This window comes from Colias eurytheme, chromosome 6 (genome assembly GCF_061535395.1).
Source record: "Colias eurytheme isolate Ceu_HAF_F1 chromosome 6, ilColEury1 Martin Lab GWU primary, whole genome shotgun sequence".
NCBI lineage: Eukaryota > Metazoa > Arthropoda > Insecta > Lepidoptera > Pieridae > Colias > Colias eurytheme.
The window spans coordinates 9,055,321-9,082,229 of record NC_142985.1 but is presented as its reverse complement, the minus strand read 5'-3'; the positions used below and the strand labels follow the sequence as shown (position 1 = coordinate 9,082,229).

The 26,909-nt window shown below is 33.6% G+C and overlaps 4 protein-coding genes across 4 annotated transcripts in view; 1 reads left to right on the top strand and 3 right to left on the bottom strand.

Annotated features, from left to right (window-relative positions):
• The window catches only part of LOC149907892 (neuronal acetylcholine receptor subunit alpha-10-like), a 43,907-nt gene extending 37,513 nt beyond the window's left edge, over window positions 1-6,394 (bottom strand). The window contains exons 1-2 of the mRNA XM_090103013.1: window positions 6,043-6,394; window positions 391-530 (exon numbers count right to left, since the gene is read on the bottom strand). Of these exons, the coding sequence (XP_089959139.1) occupies window positions 391-530; window positions 6,043-6,103 (201 nt within the window). The 5' untranslated portion in view covers window positions 6,104-6,394. The remainder of the gene's footprint in view (window positions 1-390; window positions 531-6,042) is intronic.
• Window positions 6,395-14,787: 8,393 nt separating this feature from the next.
• On the top strand, window positions 14,788-16,788 carry LOC149907891 (uncharacterized). The gene is made up of 5 exons (XM_090103012.1): window positions 14,788-14,925; window positions 14,993-15,732; window positions 15,858-16,046; window positions 16,393-16,501; window positions 16,681-16,788. The coding sequence occupies exons 1-5, from the start codon at window positions 14,788-14,790 to the stop codon at window positions 16,786-16,788; spliced, it is 1,284 nt and encodes a 427-aa protein (XP_089959138.1).
• A 61-nt stretch (window positions 16,789-16,849) lies between these two features.
• Window positions 16,850-25,573, bottom strand: Cdc2rk (cyclin-dependent kinase 10). The gene is made up of 8 exons (XM_090103008.1): window positions 25,424-25,573; window positions 25,231-25,349; window positions 25,080-25,152; window positions 24,697-24,871; window positions 24,151-24,353; window positions 22,944-23,171; window positions 17,456-17,674; window positions 16,850-17,107 (listed from the first exon to the last, which is right to left on the bottom strand). The coding sequence occupies exons 1-8, from the start codon at window positions 25,431-25,433 to the stop codon at window positions 16,920-16,922; spliced, it is 1,215 nt and encodes a 404-aa protein (XP_089959134.1). The 5' UTR covers window positions 25,434-25,573; the 3' UTR covers window positions 16,850-16,919.
• On the bottom strand, window positions 18,345-20,069 carry LOC149907890 (uncharacterized). The gene has a single exon (XM_090103006.1). It carries the CDS (start codon window positions 20,017-20,019, stop codon window positions 18,376-18,378), a length of 1,644 nt encoding a protein of 547 aa, XP_089959132.1. The 5' UTR covers window positions 20,020-20,069; the 3' UTR covers window positions 18,345-18,375.
• Window positions 25,574-26,909: the final 1,336 nt, after the last annotated feature.

The following is a 26,909-nucleotide window of genomic DNA, read 5'->3' as shown; positions in this document are numbered from 1 at the left end:
GTCATAAAATTTTCCACATATTTTACATAATCTGCAAAATTTACAACCATTGAGATCCGTAAACCTTTTTATTTAAAAACGAATTTTTAGCATGATAAATGAGTTCCTTGTTACCCAAATAGAATATTAAAACTTTCCCTTGCGTACTTTTGTGAAAGCTTACTTACCTTTAATTTAAATATTTCTTAAACATTATTTATGGACGGCAAAATCACTGGACCAACTATTTTATAAGAAAGGAAAATTTCGTAATTATGGCTTGTTATACAAAACATAATTATTAAATCACGCACCAGTGAATTGCTTGTTTAAAGACAGTCTACATATAATAATTCATGCATCACAATTCCACTACGATACTATCATAATGTATTCTTCAATAATACTTACAACATCAATAATGTGGTGTAAGGACACTCCAAAAGTCACAAGTAAAGGGTGCGATGAGTTTTCAACAGGTCTCACTGAAGGGTCATACTTGTCCATTAGATGCCGAACCAGCTGGTATTCTTCATCACAAGAAAATGCACCTGCAAGAACATAATATGTTTGGTAACAAATTCACCATCAACTCAAAGAAACTTTAAGGATACACAACGAATAATTTAGATTATATCGTACATGTTTATTAGGTATAATAAATACTTAATTGGCCACCAAAAAAGGGACACGAAACTCGAACGTAAAGAATATACAATAGGTAAACACGGAAAAACGGCAAAATAGGCGGTCTTATCAGTGGAAACTATGTCTTTCATCACACATGTCACCCGTACCTACACTCTACAGCTATACCTTACCTTTCTATAAAAAGTATCAAAGCTTCGCGAAAATACATAAGCTTGAAACACCTCTATTGTAGCGAAAGCGAGATCTCTATGCTGAGTGTCGCTTTTAGCATGTAGGTATATATTATTTTAACCTCCACAATATTTTCATGATAACCGCAACTTATGACACGTCATATTTTACAATAGACTTCTCATGACGCGTCATTTATCGTTGTCGTCAACAAGCCCTTTAAAATTATGTTTATCCTTTGAAAATACGGGACACACAATATTGCTTTAGAGCACCTTCGACAACTGTTGTTATTTATATAAAACAGGGATTTGCTTTGTTAAATATTTCAATATAAAGTATTTGCAATATCACTAATGCTTCGTGTTTAATATTCTCCATTATATTGCCGACCTTAGCTTTTATTAAAATAACTGGCCCTGTAAGCTGCAACTAGCCAAGCCAAGACTTGATGGATATTAAAATTATTAATGTTTTCTTTTAATTGTGATTTGTTAATAGGTACTATTCTTTTATGTCATTGTTACATTAGGTACTACGTACTTATAGAGAAGTAAAACAATTATAATTCGCACTGAGAATTTTTATAAAATAAAACTGATATTATTATAATCGGGTTCATTTCAACAACACTTCAGCTGTCTTCATTTAGAGCACACATAACATGTATAAGTATAACTATAATATACTCATTATAAAATATTATCAACAACGTTACGGTGGTCTGTTCATGACATCTGGTAATAAAGCAACGTAAAGGTACCAATGAGCACCACATCAAAGGTTTAATTAATTATTGTCCACAGTGCCACACTAGAAAACTTTGATCCCATTTGTAATATATAATATACATAATACGTATTTTATACTCTTGCTGTACATATTTGTTTTGATACAAATATTTGATTCAGAATATCCGTAAAATGCAAACAGAAATATCACATCTAATTGGTCTTTTCATATTCATGTTTTCAATAAACATAGAGAGAGAAATTGTCGAGTACAATACAATACAATAGTTAATAAAATTTCTATATATCTAATGTGGTTTATATTAGACAATAGATAGGTATATGTGTAGATTTTTTTTTCATATCTTAGTTCAATTCTGACGCAAGAACGATCAGTGAGTAGTTGATTTTCCAACTTACTCAATTACTTTCAGTTAATTTAAATACATACTTCTTAGATTATGGATTGGCATCGCGCGCGCGCTACGACTAGATACCGCCGGCGTACTTGAAAAATGCGGCAACTTATAGTACGCCGAATTCGGCGTACCCAAGCCAGTCGTGTCACAAGCATTGTGTGGAGAGGGTGAACCGATAAGTTATAAAGATTTTGAACAAAATCTGAAGTAAAATGCCTATTTGTGTCATAAAACTATTTAAAAATAATACAACAAAAAATAAGAAAGACACTGGGATCACGTACCATCACTAAGTATCGTATTATTCGAAATTTCTCCTTTACTTCGAAAAATTTTTCTACGAAAATACGACGCCATTCAGTGTTGCTGTATTGCATATCCAAAAAAATACACGTGGTTGAGGAAATATTTTAGCAATAATTTGAACTTTTTTTTTCAATACTATTACTAACACAATATGTATAAAAAGTATAAGTAATACAATAATTTATTTCTGTTTAACCATGTTTAACTGATTCATATAATATGTTTTTTTTTATTTCCGCTTTTTTACTTTTAAACAACCTTTGTGACTATAGTATAGTAGCGTCGCAAGTGGATTTGAGTCACATGTTCATGGATTCGATTCCCGGCCAGGTCAGGATGAAAAAAATATTTTTCAAACTTCTTTCCAAGATGCCAGATTTCCCATTTATGAGGTAAAATTTATGTAGCTGGCAGCCCAATTCTTCACACACACTAGCGTCTTTACAAATTGCCTAACACACACTACAGAAATGAGTTGCCGCACTCACAGAGCTATTGTTTTTAGGTGGGGCGGTATCTAGTCGTAGCGCGCGCGCGGAGACCAATCCTTAATCTAAGACATACTTATATTAACAACATCCATTTTAGCAATAGACAATATAAATAAAAATTTCATAGTTGATACGTGTTAGTATTCTGTACTAGCACGGCTAAAATTTTTATAGTTATTCCTTCAAGTGGCATTTTATGCAGGGATCTCTGCTGACTAACTATAAAACTAAAGTAACTTATCACTTATGTACCGTTTATGAGGTATAAATAAGAATTATCTTAGATAGAAATATAAATGTTTGCAAAGCTTACACCAGCATGTTAATATTACTTTAACAAAGAAATTTAATTAAAGCTTTAGATGATTTTTAATCAATTTCTAAAACATTAGTGTTTGATGTTGCACCTGAATACTCAGAGCAAAAGCTCGCCCTAAATACCAAATTATATAACAACACTAGGTTTCCGCCCGCGGCTTCGCCCGCGCTGTCAAAGAAAAACCCGTAGGTATAGTTTTCGTTCCCGTGGGATTTCCGGGATCACATCATTTTCCCGGGATAAAAAGTAGCCTATGTCCTTTCTCGGGTATCAAAATATCTCCATACCAAATTTCATGAAAATTGGTTCAGTAGTTTAGGCGTGATTGAGTAACAGACAGACAGACAGAGTTACTTTCGCATTTATAATATTAGTATGGATAGTATGGATAACTTAGCAACATTATGTCAAAGAAATAAGTCTTCTTCTATAACAGTCCTATGAAAAATAAATCTCGATTCAGCATTTGTAGATGGGCTTGTATTTTCTAATCTAGACGAATCGGACACGTAAAACTCGGCTAAGCCAGTTGGTATTTTTAAAGGAACTAATTGAAACCCAAGCCGTTTCCCAACAATCTCAGAGTAAAGATTTTATAGACTCAGAAATTACCTCTTCCAAGTGTAAGTGCCTTTAAATTTTCTTTGTTCATTGATTCATTTTGTGAATAGAATAATATTCAGATTTTTTAATTATTTAAGAAAGAATATTCTGGGAAAGTGGATTTTTTAATTAAAATTATTATTGATCCATAATCCATACCACTCCATACTAATGATTTTGCCGAAAGGAAGTGACATTCAGCGTTTAAAAAAGGAAAGTATAATTTTAACGTCAATTTTATTGCAAGCATTACTTTAACATTTCTAAGCGAAACGGGTTGAGCAAATTAACTTTTTATTTGAATAAAATATTAAATCGGGCAGGCTTAAAATCATCTACACCCTTTATTTGGAAACTGAATTGAATAATAACTGTTTTAATTAAAACTTTATTTTTTTTTGCAGATCTTAGTCGGACTTTATCCAGACGTTATTACACGACTTTCGAACTTGTTTGTTAGTGTGTTTATAGATTTCTTAATATTGATGAAAGTAGTAGATTTGATAATAAAATTGAGTACCTACCTACGTAGTTACTTCTGTTACTATAAATTGATAAAAACAGTTTTAATGTTTAAAGTTTTTATTCGAGCATTTTGTCTCTATCATTTTCATTTAAACGATAAAATGCTGAGTCCCCGTGATCCAATTTGATTGACGTGACAAGGGTCAATAAAAACAAAATAAACCCTTCTGAAAATGTTTCCAAGGTAGTCTAAGATTACCATGATAATACAAATAACATTAGTACAAAAAATAAAGAAACCTAATACGTCTGTCTCTATCTACTATTTTATCTTCACATAATATATTGAAAACCTATCCAATAAATAGAATCCTCTCCAATATTATAAATGCGAAAGTGTATGTTTATCCTTTGGCAACGAGGGCAAAGCCGCAGGCGGAAAGCTCAGTTTCAGTTCTAATGAGATTATACCTTCATTTTTCTAATAAATGAGCTTAAGAATATTTCATATATTTTCATGGAAATGCATTTGGTTTATTAAAAATATATTTTTTTAGGTTAGGTTCATCTAATTGTGACCTAACTGTCGACAACAGCTAACATATTTTCAGTCAATTATTGCAATAGATAAATAAAATGAAACAGATCATGATAAAATATTACTGCAAATTTTAATAAAATATCTTGAAAATATTCTATTTAATAAAGTTAAGGAAGGAGCCTGATTAATATACCTAATTTATCAAATCTGTGAGCCTCATCGTTATAAATTACATTAGTTGAATATTTTAATCACCATATCAGTCAGATAATTTTTTTTTTCGTAATTAGTAATGAAGCAATTCATTTAATTTATCAAAAGTATTTTTTGCCTCTAAAATTCCTGTAGGTACTTCGATGTAGGTATAACATGTCACATGTTACTGAAAAAAAGGGCAGTCCATATATTATAAACGTGAATTTTAATTTCTACAAAAGAAATCTTAAAAGCAGAACTTACAAACAACTTTAAATGTACAAAGACTCTTTATATGTGTGGTAAACCATTCTTTGAGCATTTACTAATGTGACTCTTGTACTTTTTCTTTTTTGCTCGTGTCTAGGGCATGTGGTCTTGTGTCAAGAATAATCACCATTTTATGGTTAAAATTTACAAGTCAAAGTGTAAAAGAGTATACCTAAAAGAGAAAAAAAAGGTAGTGTAATTTTCTAAAAATAAAATCTTTCTATGTATTTTATAATATTACCTACCCAAGTAAGGTTGGACGCGCGAAATTCACTATAAACAGTGGACTGCTTGGACTATGTGGTAATTACATACATTACCTAATGTAAAAAAAAACCGGCCAAGTGCGAATCGGACTCGCGCACGAAGGGTTCCAGTATCTATGGGGACCCCCCATAATATTTTACTTTTTTTAATTTTTAGTATTTGAGATAGACAACGAAGTCTCAGTAATAGGGTCCCGTTTTACCCTTTGGGTACGGAACCAAAGAGCGTGTGTGTCGACCTCACGTGTCAGAAGTGAAACTTCTTTGGCAAGATTCAAAGATATCAAAATCGTCGCCTTTGTTTACTCTCAACCCGCCTAAAGAAGTTTCACTTCAAAACAAAAACACATCTACTTATAGGTAAGTAAAACATACGGTAAGTAATGAGAGAAAAGTATACAAACATTTCGTACAAAATTAATTAGCTATAGCAGATTTACATACATCTAGTAACGTTTACAGTAATTGTTGTATTGTTAAAGATTCGTAATACTTACTTCAATATTAGATATTTATTTTTAAGACAATTCAGGTCGGTCAGACTATGTTTTTGTACTACATGACGCTTAAAATACCTAATTATCGATTTGTGTATTTTTTTGCCAAAACTAAAAAATATTGAATGGAAATCATACCTTTTAAAATTAATGGTGAAAGGATCCAAATAAACTTCAATGTTATTAGCCACATATTCATAATAACTGCCTTGTATAAACTCGGTATATTATACGAAATATAAATGTAAAGCAAATCGCAAAAAACATATTAAATACAATCACTCGATAATGTAAAGTTTATGCAATAAACGCACAAATTCATTATTATCGCAAATTTTAAACACAACACTTCCTTTGTACTAGTGATTATACAATAGGCAATAAATTCGGTGTAGCCTCAAAACATTTTTATGTAATAAATTGTTTATGACGTTCGTAAAATGTGATTAACGGTGCGGATAAAAGTTGATGTTTGCGTGAATGGCGCGCGTGCTATCTGCCGCGGCTTTCGAAGCACTGAGCGCGGAGCTTAGCCAGTTGGGCTCTACGAGTTGTGTGCTACGAAATACATGTAAGCTTTATTTTAAAGTCCCAAGTTGGTATAAAAACTTTAATTTGCTAATTTTAGGTACGTATATTGATGTTAATTATATTGATGTTAGCAACGTTTATTTAAAACCAATATTTCTTCATATTTTCTATTGCAACGTACAATATTTTACTCGTAAAGTCAAAACAAAACCTAATGCCAGTTAGTCCGATCCGCTCTAGATTTTTTTTTTACAAATTGCTCTAAAAATCTTACAGAAAATAAAAAAGTATCATTATTGAAAATTTTATATGAGCTTTGAGCAAGAATATGAAGTAACTATCCTTATGTGGACCAATAGTAAACACTTCTTACCTTACTAAAATGAAGGATATTTTGATGTAACGTCGGAAATAGCTTTCAAGTGTCATTTGATGGGTAGTGTAAACATTGTACACCTATGAAAACCTATTCTAGCGAAACTCTTGATGGTCGAATAAATCTTTTACGTTTAAAGTGTCACTTAACCGGGTTAAAGTGACATAATTAAATTTAAGGAAGTGGTTGATTCGTAAACTACATTGAACGAATTTCAACACTTGTAGAAACTGATTTTAGTTTGGTTTCACTTTCTGGAAGATAGCAGCTTACCAGGATTTTAGCAGTTGACAAAGTACAGAAACAAGCCACTTTCCGATTTGCTGCAGTTAAGCGATCTATGCTGAAGTGGAAAGAAATAGAAAGACTGCCTGCGACATTTAAATACATAATGGGAATTGTTACATGCGTGCGTAACTTATTTTAATACTTTTTTCCCACTCTCTCTCTTTCATTTAATATACAGTATATTTTTTTGCACAGTAATAAAAATAAGGCAGTGGAATTTCAACAACCTATAGATATTAATTAAATATTCCCGTATTGTTAAATTGTATACGGCTTCAAGCTTGGACGTTGATACTTTTTTATTAAGAGTTACCGAGAGTACAAAGAAAGTGTTGCTTTGACTATCGAGTTTAAAAGTCTGTCAATATAGAAACTTACCCGTGCAACTCGATACAGAGAACAAGAAAGAATTTCTTGTTCAAAAATCTGATTGAAATATTGACTGAAATCATTCATTGTACCTATCCATCGATTTTAATTAAGGGCCGATTTTTCAATCCCTGGTTAAAACTTTTCCTGCCAATAAAGTATTACACGATAATATTAAAATGTCACATGTAAACTGTCAATTGCGGGCAATAAGAATACATTTTTAAAATGGTAGTTTTATACGTTATTCGACGAATAAGTTTTAACCAAGGATTGAAAAATCAGCCCTTAATAAAATAAAACTTTAATGCATAATTTGAAACGTTTGACATTTTATACTACAAGGTCTACTATAAGATATTCCGCTAAAGGAAGGAAATATTTTGAACAAAACGGTGTCCCGATCATAGCAAATGCTGTCTTGTGGAACATTCACCTGAGTGTGAAGAACACAGACAATTAAAGATACCTAGATATCAGATACCTGTAGGCTGGTTTGCTAAATTTTCCAGTGTCATATATCGTAAATACTGCCACATTAACCAGCAACATTTTTCATTTTATAACAGTAACCTGTAAGAATATTGGAAAATTTATAATTATTATAGTAATGAAGGAAAAAATATTCTATTGTCTGTAATGTATGTACGGATGGTTTTATAAATAATTGTTTAGAAGTACCTACTTTAAATATGAAACGTGCCTATCTGTAGATTTCAAATTAATAAACCTTCTTGGGACGAAATAGGACTTGGATATCGCTCCTTGAAATCTGTACCACGGAATACCTAAATAATTAAATTGTATAATACATACATAGTACCAAGGACTAATCGTCGCGACATTATAACGAGACACTTATGTTAGAATTAAGATCGATCTAGTAAGATGTTTAGTGTTTACAGTATATTACAATAACAACTTAGTACCTAATGAACAAGTGGAACCACTTACAAAATGTGTCTCAAAATCCAATCAACTTTTTGAAATTTAATTTACAATTAATACAATACTTGTAGAGCAACATGCGTATGCTTGACCGGACTCTCAGTGGAGTTTCGTTTGCAAAAATCGCGGACCTAAATCTGACTTCTGATATATATTGTATAGATCCCAGACATCCTATAGACAGATGTTGCCAACCAGTTTTGTGGTCCCCCTGCCCACACCCCGGTAATTAAATATGGCATACAAAGAAAAAAATAAAAATTTCCAAAACATGCCGTGTGGGGTATCAAATGAAAGAACTTATTGAGTAGATCACGAATATATAGCATACTATATACATTTCTTACACTTTCTCTAAGATTTTTTAGAAAATTTACGAAAATGGTCCATTTTTGAGTTAACTTTAAACAACTATAGATTGAAAACTCATGAATATATTTTTTAAATTATTATTTTAAATAATTAACAATAGTCCATTGTTTACGATTCAATATTTCGTACAGTGAAATAGTTGCATGCAAGTTCATATAGTATATAGTTATTTTCATCAAATCCACCACATAGCTCACTTATATTATATTACGAACTATTGAATCATAAACAATGGACTATTGTTAATTATTTAAAATAATAATTTAAAAAATATATTCACGAGTTTTCAATCTATAGTGGTTTAAAGTTAACTCAAAAATGGACCATTTTCGTAAATTTTCTAAAAAATCTTAGAGAAAGTGTAAGAAATGTATATAGTATGCTATATATTCGTGATCTACTCAATAAGATCTTTCATTTGATACCCCACACGGCATGTTTTGGACATTTTTATTTTTTTCTTTGTATGCCATATTTAATTACCGGGGTGCGGACAGGGGGACCACAAAACTGGTTGGCAACATCTGTCTATAGGATGTCTGGGACCTATACAATATATATCAGAAGTCAGATTTAGGTCCGCTATTTTTGCAAACGAACATCTCCTTGGAGCTTGCTCTATGTATATGCATGACATGAATACTAACTCAAAAACTTATATAATTACAAATATTATATACGTGCGAGCATTTCAATCAAGTGCTAATTCAACCTTTTTAAATTTTAATTCGATTACGTACGTTGCAGGAAAAAATCCTTAACAAATTTGAAATACTTAATGTTAGTGGAATAATAAAACTTAAAAGTAAACCTTGATCAATTTATATCTATTCTAAAAAATTATATAGGATAGTTAACTTAATGTTAGTTAATGTGAACACTTACTTATTGCGTGGTTACCACACTATTAAATGAAATTCCACAAGCCGCTCACATTGGCGACTGAGACGGATAGCTCATCTAACTCAAAGCAGCTAATTACGATCATTGTATGTTCGTAATTTCATCGCAATTAATATTATTTGGATAACATTATAATGTTACATAGTACCTAAATGTTTATAAAATGTAAACCTATATGTTGCTTGATAGAGATATCGGTACTCATAAATTTAGGTTATGCGATTCATTTCGTCAGACTGAAACATTTATTACGCAAAACTAAATGGAATGCAATATTCATAATGCAATATCCTTTCGGCACGTGTGTTGGGATTTTTACCTACTCGGATGAAATCACGGGCGGAAAATTGGTTCTTATTATACAAGTTTTTATTTCCACTTCACTTCTGACAATCATGTAACAACACGTGTATAAATATTAATAATAGATAAGAACGTAAATAAAGAATCATACTTTTAGGCTTTGGCCATCCTTCATGATGAAATAATTAATTATTATTACAAAGCATTCTTATTAAAAGAAACCAAAAAAATACATCACACCAAGGAACGTTCAAAGCAGTCAGAGTTTTAGAGAGATCTACAGGTCATGTTCAGGATCAAAAGCAAAAAAGTACTAAGTATATTTTTAAACGAAATACGTTCGCTGAAAACGACAGGTGTGGCTGGTTCCTCAGTATCAGTCGTTTTATTGGTTCTTCCAGCTGTTGCATTCGTAATTTGCATACTTTCAATAATTCACTTTCATTTGTGCCGGCATTTTAATGTAGAAGAAATATGCTACGAATCGAGCTAGCTCTTAATAGTGATTCAAAGTCGTTAAGTCGCTGCTTTGTCATTTTTGTTATACTCATGTTGGGTTATACCAACTGCTATACAGATTACAGAATTTTGTTGTAGATAATGGAAGAGCTTTTAGAAATAAATAGTTGTTGCTGAAAATTTTATATGTTACATAGTTAGTTACGTATTAAGTATATTGTTTTTATGTTATTCATGATGTTTGTTTTTCCACGCAATTCGTTAATATCCATGTGGATTGTGAAATAAATACCTAATTCAATATTATAAAGCCCTTGTTTTAAATGTATTAAAAACTACGAATCGACTTATAGCTACCAAACATATCTTAGACTCTTGCACGACTATAAAAGAATGGACGGAAAATATAAAAAAAAATTCCACCCCAAAGCTCGTACCAACGTCGACAGTTGTAATAAAGTACCTACACATGTCGAAAGAGAATACACAAAATCGTAAGGGTTTTCATTTCAGGTGACAGCATGAAGAGTCATCAAAGGCAAAGGTTAGATATACTTATAAACCTACAGCATAGAACAAATAAGAAACACAATCCCGTAAACACAGCAAGAAAATTACTGGTTGCCTTTTTTAATTTGCTCTGATCTAACTACATATCTACGGCGAAATTTTAAATTTCTTTGTATGTACTACCTAACATTCAAATTAGAATAAGAAGGGCGCATTTTAAACACACTAAAATAATCTAAGTAGATAAGCAGATTTATTATCCAATAAGTAGTCGAAAATCAAATTAATGATATCTTATGAATGCTTAACAATTCCTGAAAGCTAAGTAGGTACCTACCTAATATCCATACTTAATATTATAAATGCGAAAGTAACTCTGTCTGTCTGTCTGTTACTCAATCACGCCTAAACTACTGAACAAATTTGCATGAAATTTGGTATGGAGATATTTTGATACCCGAGAAAGGACATAGGCTACCTTTTATTGCGAAATAATAATATGTACCACGGGCGAAGCCAGGGCGGACCTCTAGTTATTTATAAATTTAATTTAATTTGAATAAAGTAACACGATATAAAATTAATGAAAGCTAATTGATTTATTGTATCTACGTAAATTCGCCTTGACATATTTTTATTAATTTAATAAAGTAAATCATAATAAACCGTTTAGTATTTTCCAAGTAAAATATATAAGCTAAAGATTAACTAATCATGTTTACATCAAAATTGGCACGATCTCAATTGGGATGCTAATCTCGCACAAAAGCTATAAAGTAGGCATAAAGCTGCGTCTATTAAGCACGTATGGTACTTTTTCTAAGTAGCTGAGGTACTTAACAAGTTAATAGGACGATTTTATGTCTTTCACGAATCTCTTGATGTCACGGTTAAGCGGGGATTATTTTTATAATGTCCAAATTATGTTGTTTAATTATGTTCACCTTGTAGCCACCGAAATAAATAACGCATATCAAAAATGTGGGGAGCACTGCGGGTAAAACCGCGGGGCAAGACTAAGTAGTTATAAATAAAATGAAAATGAATGATATTTGCAAAATAGAATTTTGATCAAAGTCTGATAAAGTTGAATATTGTTTTAGACACGCTTTTAGACTATCACAAACTAGTTTTGATGGAACTGTAGGATCGTGTATACTAGTAATATGTAAAGACAAAGTTTGAAATCCGTCATGCGGCTGCGGTCCAGCAGCGTATTTCCAAACTATACAAGGCCAGCACGCAACGGTGTGAAACTAATCACGTATAGTTTGGAAATAACTTTTTTACAAAGTTCTTCCAATCTATACAACAGCAGTACGCAAATACTCGCGTATACTTTGTAGTGAAGTAAGTAAGAATAGCGCTCCAAAACATACAGTGCCAGTACGCATGCGGACTAATCGTGTATGTTTCGGAGTAGGCGCGGCGTCTTTCTATTGCTCGCGTTTTTATTATTGTATTGCTGTTTTTAAATCTATGATATATATAGATAATTAGATATACTATGATGTGTATAGTTTGTATCGTGGATGCTTGCGTCTTCGTTCCCGACTATATTACACGACTTACATACAATTGACAATAGTGCTAAAAAGTAAAAATCTAATAAGTCGGTTGCGAGGTGACGGAGCCCCGCTTCGCGGGGCTCCTATTTTTCTGTAGTTACAAAAAAACACGAACCTAACCTAACCTAACCTAACCTAACCCACACCCTTAGGTATCTGTTACCTATTTATTTGCCTAAGATTACCTACCTAATAATAATATTTTTATTCCATATTTTATTGAATCAATAATATCAAGATGAATAAAAGTAGATAGATGTAGCTGTGTACAAGTCTTTGATTACCTATATACATGTTTATTGTTTATTATTTCGTTCAAGCGAAATTTGTAAGTCGTAGTACATTTAGTAGTACATATTTGCGTACTGATCGTGTATAGTTTGGAACGAATACGCAAGCATCCGCGTTACAAAGTATACGCGATCAGTACGCAAAATTCGTGTATATATTGTAATCACAGACTTAAAAACACCATTACAATATATACACGAGCAGTTTCCTATGGTTGCGTTCTGGCTATGTATAGTTTGGAAAGACGCGGTCCAGCATAATCGCTGTAAGAGATCCGAGCAAAAGTAAGATAGTCACGAATCGCGGAATCCCGTAAACCTCATTACAACACAACCCGTACTGAGTTTATCCGTTGAAAGCGGCTTTTTGAAATATTATGGAAATTTAAAATCTCCTTTTTACATAGACTTTTGCCATTGTACAAAGATATTATATTAACGTTCTATTTTAGGTTCAGTTATAGGTATGCTTCTGATTTTACTTCGTTGCACTTGATTTTTATCCATATCTACGCGTTTAAAGTAAAAACCTATTCATGTCTCTTAATTATTTATCATTTAACCCTACCTGTTTTAAATTTAGGCAACCATCAAATATAAGTATTAATATTATTACTACTCTATTTCATAATCGATGGACTTTTTGTGAAACAATGATGACATAAAGCAATGATCTTGAAACATTTCTGCTAAAAATAATTAAAAAAACTGATAATGAATCCCTGTTTACAAACCTTTTCCTTTTTAATTTTCCATCGAATGGATTTCGTTCTTACTAAAAGACTTAATTACGGCCGATCGAGCAATTGCTTAATGCGAACAAGCTTATATTGAACGTACCTGAATAAACATTTCAGAGTAAAAAATTACAATTTTAAAATTTTCAATGATAATTCTTTGGTTATTCTACGAAAATATACTGCTCATCTTATTTCTCATTTATCTCCTATTTTGGAAGTATGTACATATGTACTTGTTTTAGCTGCACAACTATAGATAAGACAAGTTACAATAGGTATTTACCTATTTCTTAATTTAGAAAAAAATAGTTTGTAGCTTACAAACATTTTCATCGTTGTACAGAGGATGGGATTGATATAAATAATTTAAATACGAAAATTATCATTTTATATCGCGAATTTTGTGTGGTTCGTACTTCGTACACGCTTCCTTGAGGATTCCAATATAAAGCTTGTTGACGCAGCTACGTGATAAGAGTCATCACTACTGTGGCACCACTCTGACAAAATATGAAATTTTAACAGACGATCCAAAAAACAACGGAGGTTCGCAATTCGTAGCATTTATTGCTAAGAACAAAAATCAAATAGTATAGCAAAACTTAAGGCTCAGCATTAACCCTCCAGCCTACCTACTATGCAAAACTGCAAAGTTATTATGAACGTAGGTATACAGCCAATCTATCCAACCAAATTTGACGTCAATAACTACAAGTTTTGATTGAAAATGAGATAAAACCTGATAACGTTGTGTTTAACTCATTTTAGGTCACAACTGTCAAAGTTTCAATGGTTAAAACTAAAGCTTTGTAGATACTTAAGAGTTGAGGCTTGAGACATTCAGACAGCGGAGTATTGACCCTTCGTCTAACTTTGACCAAGTTTCAAATTAGGTAAAGGCCAGTTGTTTTCGAATAACAATAATTGTCGGATGTGCTTATGTTTTATCAAATAAGGAAACCGTCTAAAAAGGGGAAGATCATTTATGAAAAATTAACCTAGCTAATTTCTCTACTGTGTCTCTACTACTGTAACTGGTTTGCAAGATTTAATTAAATAAAAAGAAACCTGAAAATATTATGTCATAGCAATTCATTGTCACAATTTATCAAAATTATTATGTCAAAAAGTCATGGACGCATAACAAAATATAAATAAATACATATTTACCGTACATATTTATATATTTATTTACAATATACAAAATCTGTTTTTAAAGTTTTACTATGAACGACTTTGCAACTTTAGAAAGAACTATTGTTCGTGAATTGTCCTGTCGAATGTGTCTTTGTACTGACGTCATCAAACTGAAGCCACTCAGTGCAGAACTAAAACGAAAAATTAAGAAACTCTTTGATATTGTTGTACGTATCACCAACAAATATTCAATTTTAAATACGAAGAAGGAAATAATTAACCTTATTTTTTCAGATTCACACTGATGATAGTCTTCCAAAAGCCATTTGTCATGATTGCTTACAGCAAATAAGTAATTTACATCTGTACGCAGTAAAAGTAGAAAAAACACAAAAGTTCTTAGAATTTCACAAAAATAAAACTAATGAAGAAAGGGCTCAGGTAACCACTGAACCCAAAAACTTTCCACTAATAAGTGAATTATCGCCTCGTAATTTAGACACAACAAATACTAATGTGACTCCAGCGGAGCCGCCTAAACCTAAAGCACCTTCCACAGAGTTACAACAAGGTGATACAAAACCAGTAAAAACAAAGCACGTAAAGAAAAAATCACCGTCAGAAATGAAATACTTAGAAGCTATGCCTCTAGAAGAATTTGCTAAAACAGAAAAAGTTGACAAATCTTTACTAAATAGCACAACATCAGCAAATAATACAATCCAAGTGAACAAAAGCGAAAAATCTAAAAAAGAGGAGGAAATAATCAATGATGTTTTGGATCCAATAGTGATTATAGACGGGCGACCTGCGAAGCAAGGCGCTGCATTAGATAGGCAAATAACGCTCTTTTATAAGATGGAATGTTGCATTTGCCATGAAACAGGATTCAATTTTAGGTCTTTAATGAAACACTACAAAGACAGACATGGCGTCCCTGGCTACGTAACGTGTTGTGACAAGAAATTCCACTATTTCTACCCTAAAAAAATTATAGAGCATATGGCTTTTCATCTTCAGCCCAATATATTTATGTAAGTAATATCAAGAAGCTTTAAGATCTCTATATCTAATGATCTATTTATAAGGATTTCACAAATTGTAGAAGCAATAAGGCGTTGATATTTTAAATTTTGATAAGAGGAATAATTTGTTTAAGGTGTCCGAGTTGCCATCAGAACTTTCAAACTTCCCAAGACTTAACGGAACACCAGAGTAATGGCGGAAGATCCGAAGGGAAGATTCTTTGTCCACGGTGTTCAGAACGCTATCCCACTTACCGGGAACTGGGGGCGCATCTAATAACACACCGTACCGACAAACTGCAATGCGATTATTGTGGAAAACTGTACGTTTATAATATACTCAGTATTTTTGGAAAATTTTACTGATTAGGCACTTTTTTCCTTGAAATCGCAGCGTAAGACATTTTCTTCTATCAGCGCATCTAGCTTGAATAAATCGTAAGATAAGTAGTATAGACCGTACTTTAAAATAAATGACAATATATAAGCGAGTCGACGATGACGAGAAATTGTCTCGATGTAATTGTGTTTAGGATTTATTTTTATATCAGAGCCATAACATTGAAGATGATTTTTTTTTTTTGAAATCGGTTTAAAATAACAGCCATTCCGGTATAAGATGACGGGAAGAAATAATAAACATTAAGAATATTCTATTATTTTCCACAGATTAAAACATCATCACCGAAAGAAGTCAGTCAATCATATGGAAGACATAATTTTATGTTCTCAGTGTGTACGCACCCTAAAAAATATTGAAAAACAAGAAAGAGATATTGTAAGTATTTTATTGTTCATTCAATATAATGTTGCCGTGAAAGGACTTGTCGCTAAAATTGAACTTATTTATTGTTAAAATATGCAGATAATTGCTAAGCGTGTAATCTTATAAAATTGCTATTGAATAATGTAATAAACAATTTAGGCTTTAGTGTTTTAATTTATAACTTGTTTTAGAAAGAAAAAGTTAAAGCGAAAAGTATTGACGCTATAACAGTGCAGAAGTATCAAAAATTTCGGCAAGCTATGGGACTGTCAGCTGATGAGGAAGCATCGTCTGATTAAAATAAAAATTGTAACATTTTTATATTTCTACCGATGATAAGTTCATGTGAAAATAAAACAATTGTACACTGGCATTGCATTTATTTTAAAATTGTAAATTATAAACTAGGTTTTGTACGACTAAATATAACTTAATCTAATCTTCGTTTCTTGACTAGAGAGCCCAATAAGTCAGAAATAGCGGGCAAGTTGTTTGTTTGGTCGTTCGCGCCCGTGTTCAGGTTCGATAAAGGAATATTGAGTTGGTTAGACGAACCCTTTTGTTGTCCTTTCATATTTCTGTGCTGAGGAAAACTCGGCATCAACTTCGGATCGCAAGCTAAAAAGGGAGAAAATGTTTATGTAATACATCGTTTTTCAATACCTAAATAAATGTCTTCCCATATTATCATATAACCAATTTAGGGCCGATTTTTCAATGCTTGGATAAAACTTATCCGTCCAATAAAGTATTACACGATAATAGTAAAATGTCACGTAAACTGTCAAATACGGGCAATTAGAATACGTTTTTAAAATGGTAGTTTTATACATTATTCGACGAATAAGTTTTCGGCCTAATAAAATTGGCCCTTATGTGGACATGATTTACTTACAGAATTAGCTAATCTAATTTTTATTGTAATCTATTTATATGAAATATAATATACGGTAAAAATAAACTTACGTAAAGGTTGTTCCTTAAAGTATGAGCTCTGTAAGCATTCTTCAGCGGTAGCGCGCTTATTAGGGTCGTACATGAACAGGAAATTAAGGAGCCTTAAGCCCGCCGCTGACAGCCATGGGAACCGCTGCTTCAGATTGTTGTAGGGCTGCTGCTTTAGTGTAAAGTTCTGTAGGGCTGGCAGTGCACTGAATTCGGGCCAAATTGCATCAGACGGTGTACCTGTTAATGGAAAGAATTGGTTAACAAAATTTATAACAGACAAGAAAAAGGAGTTGAAAATTTTAGTTCTTCTCTGTAAAATCTGTTTTTCAAAATTAATTATTTATCAGATCGAATAGTATCAATTCGAAACTTTAAACCTTTACTAATTGATAAATTAAAAAGGCATTTTGTAAGAACTACTTCCACTAGTTTCAACAATAAAACTTTAATTTAATAGTTGAGTTTTACTTACCATTAAAACTCGTATTATGTCCAGGAGCCTTATTCGAGGCCTTTAAACAATAATGAGAGAGACATCTTTGATTTCCGGCCGACATTACGTAGTTGTAGTTCCAATTATCTCCACAGAGGGCCTCGTTGTCGCGCTTCCGTGTTTACCAGAGTGACGTTTGTACAGCTAAGCTTATAAATAACGGTTATCGCAGTAATTAGCTCATTGAGTCTCATTATTTTTAATAATTTTATTTTATTAATTATTTAATCAAACTACCAGGCAGGACTTAATGTAAGGCCTCGAATAAGGCTCCTGGACATAATACGAGTTTTAATGGTAAGTAAAACTCAACTATTATGTCCTTACGCCGTTATTCGAGGCCTTTAAACAATAATGAGACATTGTTTGGTTTCGCCTGGTAAACAAGACGCCAATGTGATTATTTACAAAAAAAAAAATATATTAATATAATCATTTCAATTTACTATTGTGATAAGGGCTCAAACAGAGCACATAAAGAATTATTCTGATTATTAACCGGTCTCACTTCTTTTCTATAATATTTTTTGAAGGTATTTTGTGACCTCCAATTTCCCCTTGCAAGAATTTTATCTATAGATTCATTGTCTAACCAGCTCCTAGAGGCAACAGCTGATCGAACGCTACCAGGAGCAGCTTCAACACCCGCCTCTCTCAAAGCAGATTTCACCCAACCAGCTATTACAGTTCTAGAAGCGGCTTTCGCCTTGCCACAAACGGTTACAAATAAATTATCTACGTTAGCCGAGTTACGCCTATCCATGCCCAGATCTAATAACTTTCTAATCCAAAATACGGGGTCGATATTACAGTTACTTGCGTTTGACAATAATTTCCAACCCGATTGAACATATGAATCCGAGTCAGTCTTAGATCCATGTTTGGGCCAAAAAACTATAGAATTTTCTATGGTACTATCTACATAAAAGCCTTCTGCAACACTCAAAAGTGTCAAGTCATGTATTCTACGACCTGAACACAATAATAATATAATGGCACAACGGCGTGAAATTTCCCACAAGTTACTACTATTCTGCACATTATGATTAGTTAACCACGATATCAAAATGGAGGTATCCCAAATGTTACCCGCGCGCAATTTTGGGCTAGTATTTGCTATAGCTTTTAAAATCTGTTTTACTAAAATATTCGAACTTAACTTAGAATTGTCCTCCGTTTTACATAAAGTGGACACGACTGATTTATGAACTAAAATTGTCCTATATGCAAGTTTTTCGACTAAATGTAAATCAGCTAAATATTTGGCTAAATCAGATCCTGTTGGATTCTTAATGTCGACATTGTGTTTTAAACACCAATTAATCCACCGTTCCCAAGCAGGTTTATACGTTTTAAGAGTAGAGCCTCGCCATCCTGACCGCAACAGCGATTTTTGCTGGCTTGACCATGTTTCTAACGCTTGCGACCACCCCCACATTTCCAAATTTCGAGAACCATATTCTTTACCTTTGGTGGAGGGAGACCCGTGGTCAGATCTATTAGTTTGGTCTCCAGGTGGCGGACGGTGAAGGGTGGTGCTATCGCTCGCGACTTCAGATCTGCTCTCCAAAATGCCCGTGGCCACCTCGGTGCTACTATTAGGTACATACCTTTCGCTCGATTGAGATGCATCAAAACTCGGGGCAGGACACTCGGAGGAGGAAATACCCACGCTAACCTGAAAGTCCAGTCCCAAGCAAACGCGTTGTGTTTCCATGCTTGTCGATCCCGTTGGTCTAGACTCACATATTTGGGTACCACATGAGCTCGTGTTGAAGCGAAAAGATCTACATCTGGCACTCCCCATTTCGCAAACACTAGATCTGTCGTTGATGGTAGTAAATGCCATTCCGCGGGGGACATGTTCCGCGATAGGCGATCTGCTTCCATATTGTAACTGCCTGGAATGTGGTGAGGAATCAAATGTATGTCGAAAATGTCTAACAGATGGTAAACTTCGTAAGTTAGTTTCATCAGTTCCGCCGACCGACAACCCCCTTCGTTTTTCAAGTAGGCTACAACGGCTTTGTTGTCGCACTGTAGAAGAACTGACGAATGAATCAGAGAGGGACCCACTTCCCTTAAACATTTGACAACAGTGAGCATTTCCTTTTGGTTCGAATGAAGTAAGCTTTCTGCTCCCACCCATTCTCCCTTCATATGAATACCATTTAGCTCGGCCCCCCAACCCGAATCCGCCGCGTCCGTTGTTAAGAAATGTGTGGTTGAGGGAGGATGAATTCGAGAGAACTTCTCGCAATTTACCAGCCACCACTTGAGCTCCTTGACCACCTGTTGCGGCAGATGAAACGACGTTCGGCCTTGGTGTTTCAGCAGTCTGTTTGAAAGTGTTAAGAGACAACGGAAATTGAGCCGGCCCTGGGGTATAACGAGACGAGCAAAGTTTAGAAAGCCTACAGTACTCTGAGCCTCTTTCAAAGTTATGACCTGACTCTCCAATAGATGTGAAATATTTACCTTTATTTTCCGGATTTTGTTTTGTGGTAAACACTTCCTGTTCTGCCACGTGTCCCATACTATACCCAGGTATTCTAAAGAGGTCTGAGGTGAGAGTATCGATTTGTTGGTGTTTACCTTCCAGCCCAGCTCCTCTAGACTTTTTAGCACGAACTCCACTTGGTTGACGAGCTTGGCTCTGTCCTGGCATACAATTAAAAAATCGTCGAGGAAAACAATGATTCGAATACCTTTTTCGCGCAGAAATTCCGCTGTCCAGTTCGTCAGGGACGCAAAAACCTTGGGTGCTGTTGCAAGCCCAAATGGTAAACAGGTCATCTGTAACATCTGGCCCTTGTACATCAACCTCAGAAAGCAGCGATGACTCACGGCTACGGGCACGTGACAGTACGCTTGGGTGAGATCGATTTTTACCATGAAATCGTGCGGCTGTAGAAAATCTGGAACTCTATGTACCGAAATTAGTCGGAATTTCGTTACTTTGAGATATTGATTCAGTCTTTTTAAATTGAAAATTGGACGCATTGAACCGTCGCTTTTCGGAGTTAGAAAGAGGGTAGATAAAAAACTGGGCGTTTCGGGGGCATGTTGTAAAATATTTTCGGTTAGCATATTGTTTATTGCCAAATCCATCTCGACAGATGGAACAGTTTGATAGTGGACTTTGGTATGGCGCGGCATGACCAAGGGCGGTTTCGCTTGAAAAGGAATTTTGTAACCTGTTATTATTTTTAGCAGTGCTTCTGGAGCACCCCTCTCTTTCCAAATACTCACAAACTCCGTTAACCTGCCCCCCCGAAACGTCTGTAAATAGTCAAAATCTTTTATCACCTTTGCCTCTTGGACGCGAGGCACTAGTACTGTTAGATTGCGGTCGGTTAAAACGCATTTGCTTAAATTGTGATCTAAATTGAGGTCGAAATAAACGCTCATTAAAGTCATAATTAGGACGCACTCCTTTGGGAGGTGCATAATGTCTACAACTATTATTATTATAATTGAACGCAAACGGTGCAAAGGAGCGACCGGTTTGGTTTTGAATAAACGTACTAGGTCCAGGTTGCGCAGCCTGGGACCCAGAAATAACTCGCTTTTCTTGCGCAGAAAAGGAGGATTTATTTTGCGAAAAAATTTTATTAATACCGCCATTTATTTTTAAAAATTCAGAAAATGCTTCCTTTTCAAAAATATATTCACAAGAAGGCGGAATCTTTTTTAAACTAACCCTCAAAAACTTATCTTTTACCAAATTTAAGAAAAAATCCCTTCTTTGTTCAACAATATCCGCTCGTCGACCGCATACTAATTGTAAGCAATCAAGAGAAATTTTTTGAAAACTGCCCGAAAATGTCTCTTTAATTTTAGAAAGCAAGGATTCTTTGTTTATTTCCTCACTGTCATTAGTCCATTGTAACAATTCCGATACGCCCTTTTTTAACGCATCACTTTGCATAATTAACGCATGAGTAATAGCACTTAACGACTTTTCAGTTGCAATTAAATTATTAGATTTTTCGAATTGTTTAATTTCATCGTTTACTTCAAGATCAACAAATCCCGGACGAGCGTTATACAATTTTTGAATATCGGCATAACGTACGTTTGTCCAATTCTCCGAATTAAAATGTTGAAGAGAATTTAATAATTGCAAATGTTCAGTTGAAGTATTTGCTACGGTTGGCTCTTTTAAATTTGTAGTCAAATCGAAATTAAAAGAAACGCTCGGCTCGACAGCCGGTTCGCTTACATGATCACAATCATCTAAATTAATTCCATCCGAACAATAACTATACCCCGGCGGGTAGTAGCCAAAACTAGAGGAGAAATTCGCAAGAAAATGCTGTATTTCACTGACCTGATTTGAAAGTAATGACAAACTTTCATTTTCCTTACGTGTTTTCTTGCTCTTACTAGGTTTGCTGCTTTTTCGTTTTCTTTTAACCGTCTTTTTAGGTGAACGTACGACCTCCTCTTCATCCGACGATAACGACGACGAACAATCGCTGGATACCAAATTATCATTTGGCATCTTCTCACTACCTCCGTCACTCATTTTAAATACACTTTACACGACAACTTCTATTTAAATTTTAAACTGTTACTAATTTTAATATTTAAAATTTTAATTTCAAAACGTAATATAATATAATAGCAAACTACAACTTTTATTCCAAAGGATAATAAACGAACGCTAACAGCGTTATCCCAAGATATACTGTCGGTACGAAAATTAAGACGCCAATGAGCTAATTACTGCGATAACCGTTATTTATAAGCTTAGCTGTACAAACGTCACTCTGGTAAACACGGAAGCGCGACAACGAGGCCCTCTGTGGAGATAATTGGAACTACAACTACGTAATGTCGGCCGGAAATCAAAGATGTCTCTCTCATTATTGTTTAAAGGCCTCGAATAACGGCGTAAGGACATAATAAAATAATACTGAAGCAACTCTTACTTTACAACTTTTACCTGCTCTAGACTATAAGAGACTGACTTATTACAATATAAGTATCAAATTTAACGCAACTTACCAAGCAAGTCAACAATTAGTTCCAGCTGTTCGATTTCCGTTCTGCCAGGTAACAGGGGCTTGTTGGCCAACAGTTCACCCAATATACACCCAGCAGCCCACATGTCGAGAGCTGGTGTTTGTTTCGGCGATTGCAGCAAGAGTTCAGGAGCCCTGTACCAGAGGGTAACAACGCGTGGTGTCGCGCAACGAGCGGGAGCACCTAGCCAACGGGCTAGACCGAAATCGGCTATAAAAAAAATAGAACTTAATAGTATTATTTATTTACCATAACACCATTTAAAACAAGTCAATAACTGCGTTAAAAACAACCGACTTCAAACTTGCACTTGCAACATTTACAAATACAGACAAAAATGCTCATAAAATAAAAACTACTGGGCCTATCCAAATAAAATTTTTATGGGACCAATTCGACACCATTCCGCATCGAACAAAAAAAGAATCACGTAAATCGGTTCAGAAACCACGGAGTAATCGGTGTACATACATAAAAAAAAAAATAAAAAAAAACATACCGGCCGAATTGATAACCTCCTCCTTTTTTTTGAAGTCGGTTAATAATAGGTACTATATGTTCTACATCTATACTAATATTATAAAACTGAAGAGTTTGTTTATTTGTTTGCGTGAAAAAATATTTCAGTACTAGTATTACTTGTTATGTTTACTAGACTTTCATAACATTTCATAACATTCAAAATATTGCTATGATACTCACACCCAGCGAGGACACTAATTTGGCTTGTCACAAAAGTTTATCTACCTACCCTTGTTAAAAGTTAAAGGTAAAATTCACAACATATTTTTTATATTGTTTAGTATTTTTATGCATAAACATTTTTATTTTTTATTTCAAATATGATGCATAGTATGTAGTTATTGGCTTGGTGCACAGAAAAACTTTTGTTTGTATTTTTTTATGATTTATTAAATAAAAATATTTTGATAATTGGTGACTTCTTCACCTTTTACATATTTTGGAATATCAGCTATTAATTTATATTTAAATTTTAATAAATGCTGCTTGGCAAAAAAAAACAGAAAAATAAGACCATGAAAATTTAAAGTAGGTACATTTACAAATTGTGGCATAAGTTTTTAAAAGATTGACACCAAAAGGTTATGACTGCAAAATATAATATTTTGGCCCCTCAATAGCAGTTGGTATGAACCAAAATTAATTAGTATTAATTTGTAAGACTCACCAATTTTCACACATCCCTTATCGGTAAGAAGAAGGTTGGACACTTTCAAGTCTCTGTGCACAATAAAGTTTGAATGCAAGTATTTCAGACCCTTCAGTACTTGTAACATTAAACATTTCACTTGAGATTCAGTAAATGGTGATGACATGTTATCAAGGAGGGACGCTAGATCCTGCTCACAGTACTCCATTGAGAGGAATATGCTAAAAACATAATAAAGTATTAGTTTCCATAAACTATTTGTGTGATTATAAATGAAAAATAATCAAAAGTATATATTATGTATTTTCATGGCGAGCATGAGATAAACAAACTATTGTTACTTATAAACTAATGTCAGATATATTATATCTATTTAAAATTTTGCCAATTTACATGTACATATACTTACATGTAAATAGGTAAAATTTGCTTGCTTGCTTGAAACAATCACAGAATCAGCTTAATGCCAATTTTATGTATTGATAAGCCTTGTATATTTGATGTAATGCCTTGTGCATTATCATGGATATGAAATCATGTATGTAGAAACCATATATTATATACCTTTCTAGGGACCTTCCAACAAGAACCTCTTTCAATTGAACAATATTCTCATGGCGGCATGCCATCAATACTTGTATTTCCCTGAGACCACTCAAGGGCAAGCCATCCTTTTCAACGTCCATGCGCACTTTCTTTAGTGCCACAATATTTCCATTCATTTTGTCTTTGGCTCTATCTGTATTGTACATCCGAAATGAATAATTAAAACCAACATACTTTATTCAGTATACTGATTATAATATGTTCTATTGCACTTCTCACACATTAATATTTAGACTGATTCAATACATTTACATTTTACACATATATACAGATGTTATAACACATACATTCATGAAGATATTCCAAGAAAAAGTAGAATAGGTATTCAAAGAACTACTCACATACAATTCCATAAGTTCCCTCTCCAATGCGATTAAGTTTTTCAAATTCGCCAACAAACCGGCATCTTCCCAACTAGCGAAATTAAAACTTGAATTAAAATTGCTCCAAACTCGTGCATACAAAACATAGAGGTTAAGTTTCTCAACTTACTATATCTTTTTCTGGTATTTCCATTGTCTTGCCGGTTCTAAATGATATCAGAACTCCTTTTCGAGCTGCAGGACCCGTCGGATCCGACACATCTTGAGTTACAACGGGCTTTTCTGAGTCTGTAATAAATTTTGAGTAAATAAGGAGCAATCTAGTATCGAATTAAAAATGTGTGTAAAATTGATGAACTTACTTTGAGACATTTTGATATGAAACAATACACCAGGTAGGTGTACAAGATTTAATTTATATGTTTTTATTGTAGTGAATACTAAGTAAACTTATTTTTTGTCGTACGGTTTATGGTATAGGACCAGATAGGACCAACACTTGACAACAAGAAACCAAGAAACTTCAAACTTGTAAACAAACGCGAAAGTCAAAGATTCTAGAGTTTAACCACAGCTTAACAATAACAACTTCAAAATATGACCATAAATAATGAACCAAATAAATTTTTTACGGAACATTTCCTAAAAAATTAATCTATTGGAAACTAAGATTGGAAATAATTAGTACCATGTTGGTTAAAAATGATCTAAAATTCCATATTCCTCGACAGATATTAAAAACATAGAAGGTAGCTGGCTGGTGTTATGATGTATGTTAAGCGTCTTATTTACGGTCCATCTTGACGTACGTCCCGCCAAGGTCATACACGATGCACGACGCAAAACGACAGTGAATAGCGTTGACGTACGTCAATAATTATTATTAGTATCTTGCTGGATGTGCACGACCAACTTTTCATCCAGCAAGCACCCCCACCACCGCGAACGTCGTGCAGATGGACAGTGAATAGCGCGGACGTACAGCAGATTAGTGTTGCCAACAGAAATTAATGTAAATACTTGGAAACGTGGCCTATTGATATGATTTTTTTGTGATAACTTAGTGAGTACATGAGCAAGCAAGAAACGGTTATTTTTGATTTTTATGTACACAGGAAATCCCAATTATCATTACTTTTGGATCAACCTTGTACACATGGACAGTTTATATTCAGAAGTTATTATTTTAAAAGAACTCCAAGGCGAATTGTTGAATAACACAGATTTTATGCAAAAGTCCACTGCAGAAAAATGGCAATTTATTTAAAAAAAATATAGTATCAATATAGTATCAATAATCAGTTAATTAATAGAACAACTTCAGTAAAGGATCTCGGCATCCTTCTGGACGATAAATGTTTCTTCGACGCCCATATTGAGTACATGTCCAGTAAAGCATACAAATCCCTTGGTTTCATCCTAAGAACAAGTCAACCTTTTAAAAACCCTCAGTGTCTAAAAATGCTTTATCATAGTTACGTCAGAAGCATATTAGAATATGGAAGTATAATATGGCGACCATTTTTAAAAAAATATATAGACAAAATTGAAAAAATACAAACGATATTTATTAAGCATCTTAGTTTTAAAGCCAAAAATAACTTTAAGGACTACAAAGAATCCTGCATTTTCTTTAAAATGAATACTCTCGAAGACAGACGTACTCTTTCAGATATTATGTTTCTTTATGATCTCCTAAACAACAAACTAGACTGCCCCCAATTAACAGAAAATATATATTTTAACACCCCTCTAACTCGAACACGTAATACTCCTTTATTCTTTATACCACGTACAAAAAATCAATATAATATGAAGAACTCACTCTTTAATCGCCTACCTTCGATA

Coding starts and splice junctions, on each gene's coding strand:
- LOC149907891 (XM_090103012.1), top strand. CDS start 14,788: ATGAACGACTTTGCAACTTTAGAAAGAACTATTGTTCGTGAATTGTCC. Junction 14,926..14,992: donor AGAAACTCTTTGATATTGTT/GTACGTATCACC, acceptor TTATTTTTTCAG/ATTCACACTGATGATAGTCT. Junction 15,733..15,857: donor CTTCAGCCCAATATATTTAT/GTAAGTAATATC, acceptor AATTTGTTTAAG/GTGTCCGAGTTGCCATCAGA.
- LOC149907890 (XM_090103006.1), bottom strand. CDS start 20,019: ATGTTTAAGGGAAGTGGGTCCCTCTCTGATTCATTCGTCAGTTCTTCT.
- Cdc2rk (XM_090103008.1), bottom strand. Junction 24,872..25,079: donor GGGAACTTATGGAATTGTAT/GTGAGTAGTTCT, acceptor TGTACAATACAG/ATAGAGCCAAAGACAAAATG. Junction 24,354..24,696: donor GTTGGAAGGTCCCTAGAAAG/GTATATAATATA, acceptor TTATGTTTTTAG/CATATTCCTCTCAATGGAGT.